Source organism: Emydura macquarii, unplaced genomic scaffold, assembly GCF_026122565.2.
Source record: "Emydura macquarii macquarii isolate MOO-44397 ecotype Brisbane River unplaced genomic scaffold, CSIRO-AGI_Emac_v2 contig_629, whole genome shotgun sequence".
NCBI lineage: Eukaryota > Metazoa > Chordata > Testudines > Chelidae > Emydura > Emydura macquarii.
In genome coordinates this window covers 2,941,339-2,956,007 of record NW_027130766.1, presented here as the reverse complement: position 1 = coordinate 2,956,007, position 14,669 = coordinate 2,941,339, and the positions used below count along the sequence as shown (strand labels likewise).

Sequence of the window (14,669 nt, the reverse complement as noted above, 5' to 3'; positions counted from 1 at the left end):
ACACAAGCCTGCGAGCTGACTTTTATAGTTCCCTGGCACTGCTTGGTATTTGCTCATTCAAATCTCAGAGGCCTCTGGTAGCCTAGAGACAGCAGTGAGGAATTTCAATAGTGGTATCAAAAAGGTGGGCAGGATAAAAAGGAGAGAAACAAAAGGCCCCGACAAGCTGAGCCACATGAAGGGAGGGTAACAGAGGGGGAGGATGCAGATGGAAGTTTCATAGCACCAAGCTGCCACCATTTTTCAGGGCTGGTACAATACTTTGAAGATGCAGCGTGTGATGAAGCACCGAGTAGTATTAGAGAATGCAAACCATGGCAAGAGCTCCTGCTCTCCAGCCGGAGAACCCACCCACCCCTGGAGCACCAGATGTTCTTGTTCTCCATCCTGAACCTTTGAAATGCCCATTTCCTCCATGCAGCTGGAACCTGGCAGAGCGAGGGCTGCGCAGCTTGAGCCAGTGCAAAGCTTTGTGCATAGATTCATGGGGCGTGGACTTCAGGGCTTCCATTTAAGTGATCTGGGAGGCCACCACCCCATGCTTTTAATTTCCATTTAACTAACTTCCCTCGTTGTTTAGCTCCCCTTTTTGAAGTGAAATGCTACTGCGGTGGGTTTGGTTTGTTTTTTTTTGCATTTTCCCCTCTACAAGGATGTTAAATTTAATTACATTATGGTCACTATTACTGAGTGGTTCAGCTATATTCAACTCTTGGACCAGATCCTGTGCTCCATTTAGGACTAAATCAAGCACTCTCCCCCCTAATGGGTTTCAGGAAAAGCTGCTCCAAGAAGCAGTCATTAATGGTGTCAAGAAATTTTATCTCTGCATCCCTTCCTGAGGTGACATGTCCCCAGTCCATCTGAGGATAGTTGAAATCCCCCATTATTACTGTGTTTGCAGCCTCTATAATCTCATAGACTCTAAGATCAGAAGGGACCATTATGATCATCTAGTCTGACCTCTTGCACAACGCAGGCCACAGAACTTCACCGACCCATTCCTGTAATAGACCCCTAACCTAAGACTGGGTTACTGAAATCCTCAAATAATGATTTGAAGACTTCAAGGTACAGAGAATCCCCCAGCAAGTGACCCGTGTCCCATGCTGCAGAAGGCAAAAAACCCACAGGGCCTCTGCCAATCTGCCCTGGGGGAAAATTCCTTCCTAACCCCAAGTATGGCGATTAGTTAAACCCTGAGCATGTGGGCAAGATTCACCAGCCAGACACCCAGAAAGAATTCTCTGTAATAACTCAGAACCCACCCCATCTAACATCCCATCGGGCATATTTACTGCTAGTAGTCAAAGATCAGTCAATTGCCAAATTAGGCTGTCCCATCAGACCATCCCCTCCATAAACTTATCAGGTTCAGTCTTGAAGCCAGCTAGGTTTCTTGCCCCCCACTGCTCCCCTTGGAAAGCTGTTCCATAACTTCACTCCCCTGATGGTTAGAAACTCACTGAGCACTTAACTTTCTCAATCACCATCTTGGTCAGGTGGTCAGTAGTATATTTCTACTGCTATACAATAAATTGCTACTGCTATACACTTACTGTTTAAGCATGACATTTCTATCCATTGAGATTCTATGGTACAATTAATAGATTCATAGACTTTAAGGTCAAAAGGGATCATCATGATCATCTAGTCTGACCTGGAGACCACAGAACCTCACCCACAGTGTTCTGTAATAGACTCCTAACCTCTGGCTGAGTTACTAAGTCCTCAAATCATGATTTAAAGACTTCAAGTTACAGAAAATCCACCATTTACACTAGTTTAAACCTGAAAATGACCTCTGCCCCATGCTTCAGAGGAAGGCAAAACCCCTCAGGGTCTCTGCCAATCTGCCCTGGGGGAAAATTCCTTCCTGATCCCAAATAAGGTGATCAGTTAGACCCTGAACATCTGGGCAAAATCCACCAGCCAGATACCTGGGAAAGAATTTGATTCATTTATGATTTTTACTTTATTTGATCCTATTCTTCATATAGTGCCATTGTCTGACATTGGATGGCAATTGTCATTTCTATGTATTTTGTATCCTGGTATTTCCTTGTCCCATTGATTACCCTCAGTCCATCAAGTTTCTGTGATGCCTATTATATCTCAATATCCTCATTTAATACCAGGCACTCTAGTTCAGCCATCTTAGGATTTAGATGGGAAGGGTGTATAGAAAGTCTGTAGTTCTGCTAGGTCTCTATCCAAACCCCAAAACAGCTGACGAGGAAACGTGGGTCGGAAGGGGGGAAAAAAAAAAGCACATGCTAGGTATGTATCCCAGTAATAAAACATTTACTAGAGCAAGCAGAAAGTAAATGCACAGCTGATAAAGAAAATGTCACAATGTCACAAAAACCTGACACAGTTTCCAATACTTCTCTTTGTAGAAACAAGATAGAGGTGAGAACAGAACTGTTTCAGCAAAAAGGGTTTTTTCCTACCATTATGGAAAAAAAAAAAAAAAAAAAAAAGTAAAAAAAAACAAAAACAAACCCAGGTAATACATAAGACAGCAGTTAAAGTTAAAATCAGAGTAGCGAGATTTTACATTTTTACTACACGTCTCCGATACGGGGCAATTTCTGAGCCATCCCACTTCACTACTTACGTCTATAGGTTCTTCCTAACGGCTTATCAGCAGCAGGTCCCTGAATTTAAGAAACTCCCCTCTCCCCCCAGCCCCAGTTACTCTTGTGTCACTAGGGGCACTGGGCCATGATTAACGTGGCATATATGAATGTTATTCCCTTTTCTCTGAGAAAGCAGTCAGCCCTCTCAGAACAGTGAGCAAATGGGTACAGCAGAGATACATGCTCGCTATGCAGGCTTCCACCAAGATGAAGGTTGTTACATGGGAGGGGTTCTTTAAAAAATAAAAGCCACCTGGTGCAAAGGCATCAGTGTATTTGATACAAACAGGCCAGAGATTCTGTCCTGCATTGCATGTGGAATTATGGTAAATTGGACCAGATGAGAATCGCTTAAACTGCTTGATGAAATCAACCTTTTGTAACTAGCCATTAGCAACACACATGGATACATTCTTAACTAGGAGGGTGATTTTGAGAGCAAATTATCTGAGGGCTGGAAGGGAATGTGGGGGAGGAATAGATCGGAGACCTTGGTATCACGCAAATCACTGAAAGATTATGCTTAACTGGTGGGTCCTGATCATCTCTATATGGACTGGCTTTTAACAGCTACATTGATTAAAGAAAACAGACTACCTTAAACTTCTCTGGACCAGTTTCTTAATGTTCTCAGTGTGTGGAACAAACGGCCTCTTTCCTGCTAATGAGATCTGTTTTTAAATCCAGCAGAAAGTCATTTGAGTGGACGAATTTTTAAATGAAGAACCCAGGAGCTTTATAAAAATGATTTCTCTCTGACAAAAGCATTGTTTACACGTCATTAGAGTGAAGCTGTCTGCAGATGTTCCAACCCCGATTCACATGGGGAGTTTTGCCTGGTTTTCTTCCTCTCTCCCCATCAATAACCAGTTACCAAAAGCCAAGAACTTTCTTAAAAAGATATCACCACCTGTGTGGCTCCCAGGTTGCGATGCATCAGCTTTTAACTGTCCCATCTGCTCTTCTTGCGCTTTGGGGGCTCAGGGACAGCAAAACCATCCGTCTTGCTGTCCCGGCTGTTGCCATCTTTCCTGTTCTCGACGATCCTGCTCTCGTTGTTTCTACCCTCGTTGTTCCTACCATCACTCATATTGCGGCTGTCACCATTATTGCGGTTGTCACCATGTCGGCTATTGTTGTTGCTTGCACCACTAGAATGGCGGCTTTCACTGTGGCGGTGGCTGTCCCCGTGGCGGTTGTCTCCATGGCGGTAGCCATCGCTGTGGCGACCCCCACCATCTCCATGACGCTGACTGTCACCATGGCGACCACCAACATCTCCATGGCGCTGACTGTCACCATGGCGACCGCTTCGGTTCTCACTGTATCTTTCTCTGCTGCCGCCGCCAACACCGCCTCCACCTCCACCTCCGCCTCCACCAACGCCAACGCCAACAACACCACCAACGCCACCTTCTCGGCTGTTGATGCTAGCACTCGTGCTATTGAATCCCTGAATTCCAACACTTGGATAGCTAGGAACACTGCTCAGGTTGCCGGCGCTGGTGAAACCCGGGATCCCCTTTACTGCAGCAGCAGCAGCAATTGGACTGTCAGGACTTGCAGCAGCATTCTGCTGCGCTGAATTTGTTGGTACTGAATTCAAGCTCCCAGCGCTGGTCCATCCACTAGCCCCAGCAGCAGAGCTACCAGTCTTTTGGTTGTTTAAGCTGGCAGCAACAAAGTGGCTCTTGTATTGTGACTGCAGGAAAATGAAAAGAGTGTTAGCCAATACACAGTGCCCAGAGAACACACAGCTCTGACCTGAACTCTGGGGAGGTCCTGAGTGAAAGTGGCTCTTCTAAGAAGCTGATCTTTGAGAGAGAACATTAGTTTTGTGCTTCTGAACAATGGGGAATTAAGCACATACCTGCTGGCAGTACATACAAATATATGTTGAAGGACATTACTGGTGCCAAGTAATCTACACAGAAGAGAGGAAAGCAAAGGGACTTCTTTAATCATTCAGGACAGGTCTAATACTGGGAACAGAGCCCAGACAGGGAGTGGAAAGCAAGGGCACTCCTGTAATGCAGCTGCTCTGGTCAGATGGGGACCAGCAAACAGGAGATGCATGGCAAAGGAGCTCTGTATAACTTGCACATTCAAAACCCTGAATTAACTCTTCTGCTCAGGACTGCAAAAGGAGGCCAAAGTGTTCCCAAGAATTTAGTTATATGTGGACAAGATGCTGAAGACTCCAGTTCCCTGACAGCAACCAAACAGTGGGACTGTGCTACTGAGGAATAGTCCATGAAGGGATGTGCAGAGCATCCAAACCACAGAAGAAAATGCAAGGAATGGAAGTTTTCACTACACGAGCAGTATTAATAAGCTGCAAGAGGCACCGAATTGTAAATGTGTATTTTGAAGTTTCCAGAACAGGTTGCTGGTGAAGTCTCTCAATCTGTGACAGATTCACAGTTTTACCGCACGAGGGAACTAGAGCCAAGAGGAGGTGGTGCGAATAGCACAGGACATGTATTCTGTTTATATGATGGCCAGCATATCCGCTCAGAATTAAATAGAGAAGGGCATGATTTTCAGGTGTTAAGTACCCAACTCACACTGAAGTCAATAGGGTCTCTGCCCCTCCAGAAAACTAAGCCCACAGCTTTGTCTCTGATCAGCAGTAAAAAGTCTAATGTTTCCTTCATGAGCTCCTCTGTTGAGGAGTGATCAAACAAACCTGAAACGCTGCTTTCATTGCAGACAGTCTGTCTCCCATTGCCCCACTGGATGGCTTGTAGGCCTCATAGTTACTCATCACGTTGCTGCTGTTCCCGCGGTCCTGAGAAGAAAGCAAAAGGGAACTTGAACTTATCTGTCTAAACTACACACTTTCCACCTCATCCTACCTCCCAACTCAGGGACTGGATGATGCTTTGCCCTACCAAAGTGCCTTTTCCCTGAAGATCACAAAGCCTCACAACAGCCCTGAGATTGTATGCTGTGTAGTTGTAGCCATGTCAGTCCCAGGATATGAGAAAGACAAGGGGGGGGAGGTAAAATCTTTTCTTGGACTAATTTCTGTTGGTTAAAGAGCTTGTCTCTCACCAGAAAAGATATTACCTCACCCATCTTTTCTCCTTAACAGCCCTGAGAGGCAGGCGAGTGTTATTTCCACTTTATCAATGGGGAAACGGCCAAGATAAGAACTCAGGAGTCCTGTCACCAAGTCCCGTGCTCTAACCACTAGGAACATTACAACCAGATGGAGCTGTTCATAAAGAAAGATGAATTAATGGGGGAGAGGGTGAGAAGAGAGAAAAGAAAATATATATCTGAAGATTCGCCCTTAAAACAGGACAAACCGACATTTGTGGGATATTCCCATTTCCACACCTGGTCCCTGCCTGTCACGTGGGCCCTCTCTACAGCCCTCAGCAACAGGTGCAGCTGAACCAGTGCTGAATATGATTTAGCTGGAGGAACAGACAAAAACAAGTCTTCAGTAGCCAAGGTTAAATGCTAACCAGGTCTTGACCATGGCTGCTGAACTGGTGTGGCACATGGTATATCATCAACACTTCTCAAGCTAAACGGTGCTTAGTGCCAGCTCAGCTAAGCTTGTTGCAGACCGTGAGCAGCAATGGGTAGTTTTTCTAGCGTAGCCAGGGCTCTAATGACTGTTCCCAATCAGTCTAACTGAATTCCACTGATTTTTTGGTGCCAGGAACCAACCTGTGCACAGCTTCTCAGCTCAACTATGTCCTGTTATTGTGGAGCAATCACCACTCCCAGGACCAGTTAGGGGACACAAGGTTTGTGCTGAAAGCCGACTTCAGGGAGAGTCAAGTCAAATTAGAATCCAATCCAACTCAGACCTACTCTGTGGCTCTAAACAAGGCCACCAAGGCGAGAGTTTAGTACAAGACGCTTTCTAGGATACGTCTGAATCTCAGATTCTGAGCTGTGCAACAACCTGAAACCAGATAAGCTGAATCCTCTGTGTAAAAGCCCTGTGGAGTTATGCTCCAATATTAGGCTGAATTTTCATGATAAGAGATGCCAATTCTAAGTTTAACAGTTTTAGGGCTCTGAAAATAGTCCCCTAAAGTTCTCTACTTACAGAGCCATCCGAGCCCAGGCCAGGGCGCTCGCGGTATCCCAAGCCACCACCACCGATGTTCAGCTTCTTGCCTTTCCCTCCCTTGAAACGGGATTTCCGGAACCAGGCGTTCTGCATGAAACAAAGACAGCTCCTTGAAATGCAATAAACAGCTCAACAATGCGGGTGTCGGAAGAGCAGGGTTTTATGTTTGATCATTTTGAAAGAAAAATACATAGATGCTTTATTTCCTGTCCCAAAACAGACCTTGTCAAAAGCTGATGGGATGGAGGAAACAGCTGTATTGAAACTAAACTGTAGATGAATTTGTGCCATGTTTGTGACTGGATGCTTCCCCTACGTAAGCATCTTGTGAGCACTGGTTTTCTTTGTTAAACTCTTATCCCGTGTTTACGGTTTGTTTTTTCTCCTGTAAAATTACAGGAACAAAGACATTCTCTAATGCCCTTCACCATGGGATGTCTATGGACCACCACATTTCACTATTAGAAACGATCCACCAATCCTATCAATTCACCCCAGTAACAGGCTAAGCAGAAACTAAGGCCCTGAAGGCAAAAAGATGCTGCAACAGTTGCTTGGAACACCTTGAGTTAAGTTTTATGTCTACACACAAGCACCATCCCCAGGGTTTTATGAGCATTGGTTGCACCTGCCAAATGCCAGCTTGCTTTGCTCCTGTCTAGTGGAACCAGTAAGATATTTTCAAAAGTGCCTAAGTGATTTCAGAGCCTAGGTCCCATTTTCAAAAGTGAGCCTAAGAACTTAAGCCTCGCTGAAAAGCAGTGGACTTACTTCCTCTATTCTAAGTCACTTTTGTAACTGGTCCTCTAGGACACTTCCAAAATATTTCCCCATATTGATTACAACGTCGAACCTATGTAGAGAATGAAGCCACAAGAATATTAACTTCACCCTGAAATTGTCCAAAACCCCGCTCCCCAGCAGATGTGCTGGGCAGTATGGGAAAAGTACATAAGGAGTCCCAGAATGCAATGGTACAACCCTGACTATCAAGCACGCTACCTGTGGAAATGCCAGAATAGCGTGGACAGACAGTGTTGCTGAGCACATACAATGAACAAGAAAGAACTATTTCACAGAGCAGATGTCACTGCCATGACAGCCTTGCATAATTTTCAATTAAGCCACATTTTCTAGATGCCTGCCATAAAGACAGAAAGTGTGTGAGGTTTTGATTGTAATAAGCCTCTTTAAACCCATGCAGTGCTCAGCTGGAATCAGCAGGGTCACAAATCCTGGCTTCCTGGACACTGTCAGTTTTTGTAGTGTCAGACCTAAAATTGGACCCTATATTCTGCCCTCATGTGAGTGACTGGATTCTCTCAAAAGCCACAGAAGAGGTGGAAGGTCAGAACTTGGCACTACAGCTGCTGAAAACCCAGGCTACTTGATGGCTGCCAGACCGAGACACAGAAGACACGCATTGTGAATCAGCACTCTGGGAACCAGGAAATCAAGAGGATCCTGCAAACCTGGAACCATGGTTACTCAACTGAAGATTCATTTAGGTTGTTTATACATTAACAGCAGTGCACACTGTGCCACAATTTGATACACATGTATTGATGATTGTAGAAAAAATATGACTTATTTGAAAAATAGTGTATGGTCATGTAATCAGAAACCTTATTTTGATACTGTCCTCTAGTGTAGCACCTTCTACCCACGGATCTCAAAATGCTTTGCAAGTGTTACTTAATTAGGCCTCAAAAAACCCCTGTAAGGTGGACAAGTATGATTTACATTTGACAACTGAGACATAGTGAGCCACAAGGTAACACAGCAAGTTTGTGACACAGCTAGGACTATATTCCTGAACTCCTGATTCCCCCCGTGCCCCGCTCTAACCCCTGAATAAAAATGCTCCCTCTAGCTAAGAGATTTTTTCGTTTGTACCTGCATTGCAAGATCCAAGAGTTCTTTTGAAACATGTTGATTGGCTCCTTCCATATTTCTGACAAGATCACCAGCAAAATTGCTGTCCTTGGGAGTCAGTAAAGTGTACGCTATTCCCTTCTCGCCAGCTCTGCCAGTACGTCCAATTCTGTGTGTGTGGGTATCTATGTCACGAGCCACATCATAATTGATCACAGTCTTAATGGAAGGAATATCCAGACCACGAGCTGTAACACAGAACAACACGACGATCAGCTTGATTATCTTCAATTAACACGAAGAAATCCCATCTGTATGAACCTGGGCCACTTTACAGAGCTCAAAGAGTTTTACACTAGAACACAACCCATTTAAGCTAAACCCCCAGTTATAGTTGAAACCCCTGGTTAACTGAAGTTTAATGACATCCACTCTGACAGCAACACACATCCTACACACCAGGTTAACAGGATCATGGACACCAGAGATGGAAGAGAGCCATTCAGTCAAGTATGTCCCCAGTAAGGGCAGGGCAGCGTATCTTATTAGAGGATACAGCAGATAAACATAACACTTTGTTTTAGTCAAAAGTTCAGGATCTAAAAGATGCTTTCCTGAAGGTTTCCAATGTTTAATTCCCCACTCCTAGAAGACTATATCATATCCCAACTGATTTTTAGCTACCAGACAGTCAGTACTTCATAAGGGAGCTGTTACCGTTCTCTAAGAGTAGCTGGCAAGCAGATCTGCAGCCTAGTATTGTTAGAAGTGAAAATAAGACCCCTTTCCTAAGTACAATGTTCTTCTGAAAAGCATCTGACTATTGCTCCTAACGCTCTAGAAGTGAATCCTGCTGCCTTTTGTTTATTTCCATTTCTGTGCGTGGAAAAGGGACATCATCAGGAATGCACATAACTGCAAGGTGCTCTGCTTCCCTCAATGAAGACAGAATGTGTGTATTAGTCAATATTAACACTTTGCACTTCTCTATCCCTTTTCATTTGATGTTCTCAGAAAGCTTCACAATTACGTGAAGTGGGTAGTAGCTATTTTATAGATACAGAAACTGAAGCACAGATGGCAAAGTGACTTGCTTAAGGTCACATAAGCCAGTAGAACAGAATCCAAAGTTTGCTGATCCCAGCCTCGTCCAAACTCCCTCCTTAGCTACCTCCTGCAATAGAGCAATTGGGAGAGTCTAACAGGTAGCACACATGGACTTGTATGCAGAGCTGGCTGGAATATTTGTGCTGAACATTTGGGGGGGTTAGGGTACTGGCCTGGGACATGGGAGATGTGAGAGACCCAGGTTCAAGTCCCAGCTCTGCCTGATTTGGAGTGATCTGGGAAGAAAATCTCTGCTCTGAATAAGGCAGAACAGGGACTTGAATCTGGGTCTCTCACATCGCAAGCCAGTAGCCTAACTTCTGAGCTACAGTGTGATAGCCTTCCTCTCTCTCTCTCTCCCCCCCCCCCCCCCCCCAAAAAAAACCAACAACCCACAATTCTATTTATAAGAAAACATTCCAAACGTTTTGTTTTCGTTAAAATGGGGAACAAAAAACAAATTTAAAAACCTCAAAAGTTACCACAAAAACAGAAGGGTAGCACTCCGGTTAGCTCATCTTATATATGATCGCGTTAAAATATCCATCTTTTGTAAGATACTAGGTGACAGCCTGGAAAAAAGGTCTTTTGTTTAGCTGCAGTATAGACAGCTGCCGTGCATGCTTCCCCCATGTCACTCTCATCACGGTCACTTGTGCCTGTGGCAGCGTTTAGTTTCTATGCTGGCTCACTAGCCTCTCTGTTGAGGCTGCCAGCTCGTATATATTAACTCTAATGAGAATCTTGTTCCCTACCTGCCACATCTGTAGCCACTAGAATTGGGATCCCCTTTTTCTTAAAGTCTGAAATGACTTTATTCCTTTCACTCTGGTCCATGTCACCATGAAGCAGTCCTAGATTATGATCCTCCTGCTTGAGGTTATTGGCCAGCTCCTCTGCATTCGCTTTCTTGGTGACAAAGAGGAGAACACTCCCAGAAGAAGTGAACTCCACCAGATGCCTGGTCAGCCAGGTCCACTTGCTAGGGCCAGAGGGGAGAATCTCCACAATCTGAGTCACATCTTCATTTGCCTGTTGGAAGGAATGAGAAGACAACAGTAATAACCTAGAGTGGTGAAAGATGGTACAGCAAGCACAAGGCAGACATGACTGCAGCGCAGGGATTCAAATCAGGAGTGCAGAGGAGAGAGGGAGGAGTAGGTTGAAATGGGATGAGAGTCCCCTTTCGAAGAGGTTTCAACTTCAATTTGTATTTATTCCCTCACCTCACCTCTGAATACATTGACTCAAATGGGCAAAGAAGGCTGGGACTGGCCGAACCATTCTTCCATCAGCATAGGACCTTGCCACGATGCCCTCTAATATTCTACAGCTCTACAGTACCACATTTACCATTTAAAACAGCCAGATTAAGCAAGACAAGGATCAAAGAGCAGGGGAATAATCAGGGCTAAGGACATGAAGGGAGGGGCACTCATCAGAAAAAATCACTTGTGCAGGATCTGAGGAGGAAGGTCCTTTTGGGAGTTATGACATTTCATCTGAACCAGGGTAAAGAATGGTGTAGGTGCGGTTCACTAGACAAACTCTACATTTAACCAACAGCAGTGGGGGACATGGCTCTTTTGATTTATGTGTGTGTGCGTTCTGATATAAAACATCCCAAAGATGATGATGTTTTCAAAACAGAGTCGTAATTTGCCCAAAGAAACTAGAATATCTGCACTGACCTGCAGCAACAGAAGGAGCACTGTCTGACTGAGCTAGCAAAAAGATTTCTTTTCTCAAAAGGCTTGTTTAGGAAGCTGAAAACTCCCAGACTTTAATCAGCCATTAATTGTCTATTAATAAAACATAAGGCAGGATGAGTGTTGAAGACCAGTGTACAGATTTCTTAGGGGAGGACTGTCTTGTCTTGCCGTACAGTTAGATCTCAGCAATTTACATACAGTACTTGCAAAATTTCTTCAAAGTAGATTTAGACCTGTCACTTGTTTGAACAATTAGCTAACATAGCTGGTAGGCTGTTGCCATGCAAGTAAGCAACCAGAATCCCCAATAAACCAGCTGGAAGCTGTTATATTACTAGTTTCATGAGGAGTCTTACGATTGCAAAACCTGTGCGCAGTAATTGATCCTTTGCATTTTCAGGGCAAAGCACAGGAATTAATCCATATAAGTCTCAGACTAACAGAAACTGAAATGCTAAAATGCCATGTACTGTGCTGAAAATTTACTTGTGTTGTGTTGCCAGGATTAGTCACATATTGACTTTTTTTTAAAAAAGACTTGTATTAGAACAAAATGTCATGAAGTTCTTGTTAAAAAAAAAAAGGGGGCTAAATCTTTTCTAGATCAGTAACAAGGCTGCTAACCTGTTCATCTCTAGGCAACCAAAGACTACACCAGGAACTAAGGGCCTGGGCTATTGAAGGTAATGGCAGTATCATCTATTTTGATGGAAGCTGTACTGAACCCTATGATAGTATCTGGGATACAGCCACAAGGACAAGATACCAGCATTTATTTATTATTACTATTATTATGCTTTGATTAAACGCATGCATCTAAACTTTAGGCACCTATATTTGTAATGGTGAATAAAATAAATGGCAATTTAACAGAGTTATTTTTCCCTAGAGCAATTTTCTTAGCAACAGTGTTGCTCCATGCATTAATAAAAGCCCCTCTCACTGTGAGAATGCTTAGTTCTACAGAGAATTACTGAAGAGAATATTTTTCCAGGTGTCTGGCTAGTGGGTCTCTCCTACATGTGCAGGTTCTAACTCATCACCATATTTGGGGTCAGGAAGGAATTTTCCCCTAAGTCAGATTGGCAGAGACTCTGGGAGGTTTTCGCCTTCCTCTGGGGCATGGGTCACTTACTGATTTGAACTGGAGTAAATGGCTGTAACCTGACATCTTTAAATCAAGATTTGAGGACTTCAGTAACTCAGCCAGAGGTTTATGGGCTTACTACAGGAGTGGGTGGGTGAGGTTCTGTGGCCTGCGATGTGCAGGAGGTCAGACGAGATGAAAATGATGGTCCCTTCTGGCCTTAGAGTCTGAGTTATCACAAAATTAGAATACAAGTTTTTTTTTAATTACATTACTTATTTTTTCTAGACACCGTGTTCAAGAACACAAACTATTTCCTCCTGGCGATCAATGACCCCAGTTGTAGTCTAAGCTTTAATGTATATAATAATATAAGGCAACAGAAAAAGATGGTTTCCTTCACCATCTTTGAACTCTCTTTCAGAAACAATGTTGCAGGATTACCTCTCCAATGTCTCCCTGCACCACTCGAATCGGGTCGATCAGGATATCTCTGGCCAATTTCTCAATCTTTTTACGAAAAGTGGCACTGAACAAGAGAGCTGGAAGGAAAAGTCTATTTGAACTCTCTGAAGGGTACACTCCCTTTCTGTACCATGAAAACATTTTGATATAGATCTTATTAACAAGCTCTGTACAACAGAGATACTAGGCATTAGGGATTCTGAGTTATGCTCAATTTTTTACCAAGTTTAAGGCACATTTCTGTCGAACCCCTTAGCAAAAACAGCTCAGGCTTGTATTAATTTACCAGAACACTTTAAATCCATATACAAAAAAATGGTTAGAGTAAAAGCATTTATATTCAGTAATCCAAAAACAAGACTTGGAAAGAATGTAATGCCGCATAGTATTCCCATGGCGGCTCCTATCAGAGGATCTCACAGCATATTAAATATTAAATCAGTCTATCAACTCTCCTCTGAGTTAAGTATTGAACAACTGGAGCTGAACTCATGACTTATCCAAGATCACAGAATGAGTCCATGGCAAAGCTGGAAATAGATCCAGGAGTCCTGGCTCCAGACTGTTGGCTCTAACTACTAAATCTCAATGCCTCTTCCTAGCTTTTACCCTGTGGTAGTTTGTTTTGAAACATGCTTGTACTTACTTTGTCTGTCAGGGCGCACATGGCTGGCAACTGATCTGACCTGGTATTCTGAGAAAGGAAAGAGGAAGAGAGTGCATCATGCAAAACCCAGTACAATTTCATTAGCCAGTGAAAGGAAATCTAGTCAAGCTTTCTGTGGATTTAAAAATATAAAATGAAAGATCATAGTAAACAAAAATCTAAAGAGGTTCCTTTCTATTAAAACTCACTAATTGTTGGTTTATTAGAAACCAGCTTACTCCAACTGAGAATGCAATGGGCAAGTGTTTCAGACCAGCTGATGGAATAGATGAAGACCGTAGAATAAATGGTTCTTGTCAGAGAGAAAGATACTTTTGCTCTACAAAGTGCATTGATTTCCTGTATGCCTCTGGTTGTGAAACAGTAGCTATCCTGTGTGTCAGTGCTGCGAGCGTAGAGCTACCCTGAGATACTGACTAAGCAATGTTGTCCCCCAGAAATGAGGGGACAGTGTGTGTAATGTTCAAATTCCTTCAACTCTGAATGGCCCTAATACAAGAGTCACTGGCTTGGGAAGATAAGGGTTCCAGTTCAATAATCTCTGACTAGAGTGAACAATGAAGATGCAATATAAAAAGAGAACAAATAAGAATTATCTAGGAACAATGGGTCTGCACATTTAAAAAAAAAGAAGTAATTAATACTTGCCAAACTATCATGGAAATTTACAAGCACAAAATCTTGCCTGCTCTTTACCATGATGATTATCATGGAAAAAACTTAATGATATTTACTCACCCAGCAAAAAAAACAACACAATCTATTATTAGTAAAAATCTGAGGCTATCAAAATGTTCAGATTAACTTTATTTGCTCAACAATCAGCAGAATAGCTCAGACAGCAACTCCATAGCAATTTTTATGTTCCATATTTAATATTCAGGTTAAACAGATTGAAGAGTTGTCTAATTTTATTGTTGCTTACAGGCTGCATCTGTTTCCTGCCGAAATGTTGTTTCAAAACTCCCTTCAATAATGCTCCAAATTAATCTCAGTGCATGTCCCTACACCTCCTACA

The 14,669-nt window shown here is 43.3% G+C and overlaps 1 protein-coding gene across 4 annotated transcripts in view; it reads right to left on the bottom strand.

Annotated features, from left to right (window-relative positions):
* Nucleotides 1–2,283: 2,283 nt before the first annotated feature.
* Nucleotides 2,284–14,669, bottom strand: part of DDX42 (DEAD-box helicase 42) — a 30,791-nt gene continuing 18,405 nt past the window's right edge. For all 4 annotated transcript variants that reach the window (XM_067541021.1, XM_067541022.1, XM_067541024.1 and 1 more), the window contains 7 exons: nucleotides 13,631–13,678; nucleotides 12,964–13,061; nucleotides 10,476–10,752; nucleotides 8,635–8,861; nucleotides 6,715–6,825; nucleotides 5,332–5,433; nucleotides 2,284–4,344 (listed from right to left, as the gene is read on the bottom strand). In XM_067541021.1, the coding sequence (XP_067397122.1) occupies nucleotides 3,586–4,344; nucleotides 5,332–5,433; nucleotides 6,715–6,825; nucleotides 8,635–8,861; nucleotides 10,476–10,752; nucleotides 12,964–13,061; nucleotides 13,631–13,678 (1,622 nt within the window). In that variant the 3' untranslated portion in view covers nucleotides 2,284–3,585. The remainder of the gene's footprint in view (nucleotides 4,345–5,331; nucleotides 5,434–6,714; nucleotides 6,826–8,634; nucleotides 8,862–10,475; nucleotides 10,753–12,963; nucleotides 13,062–13,630; nucleotides 13,679–14,669) is intronic.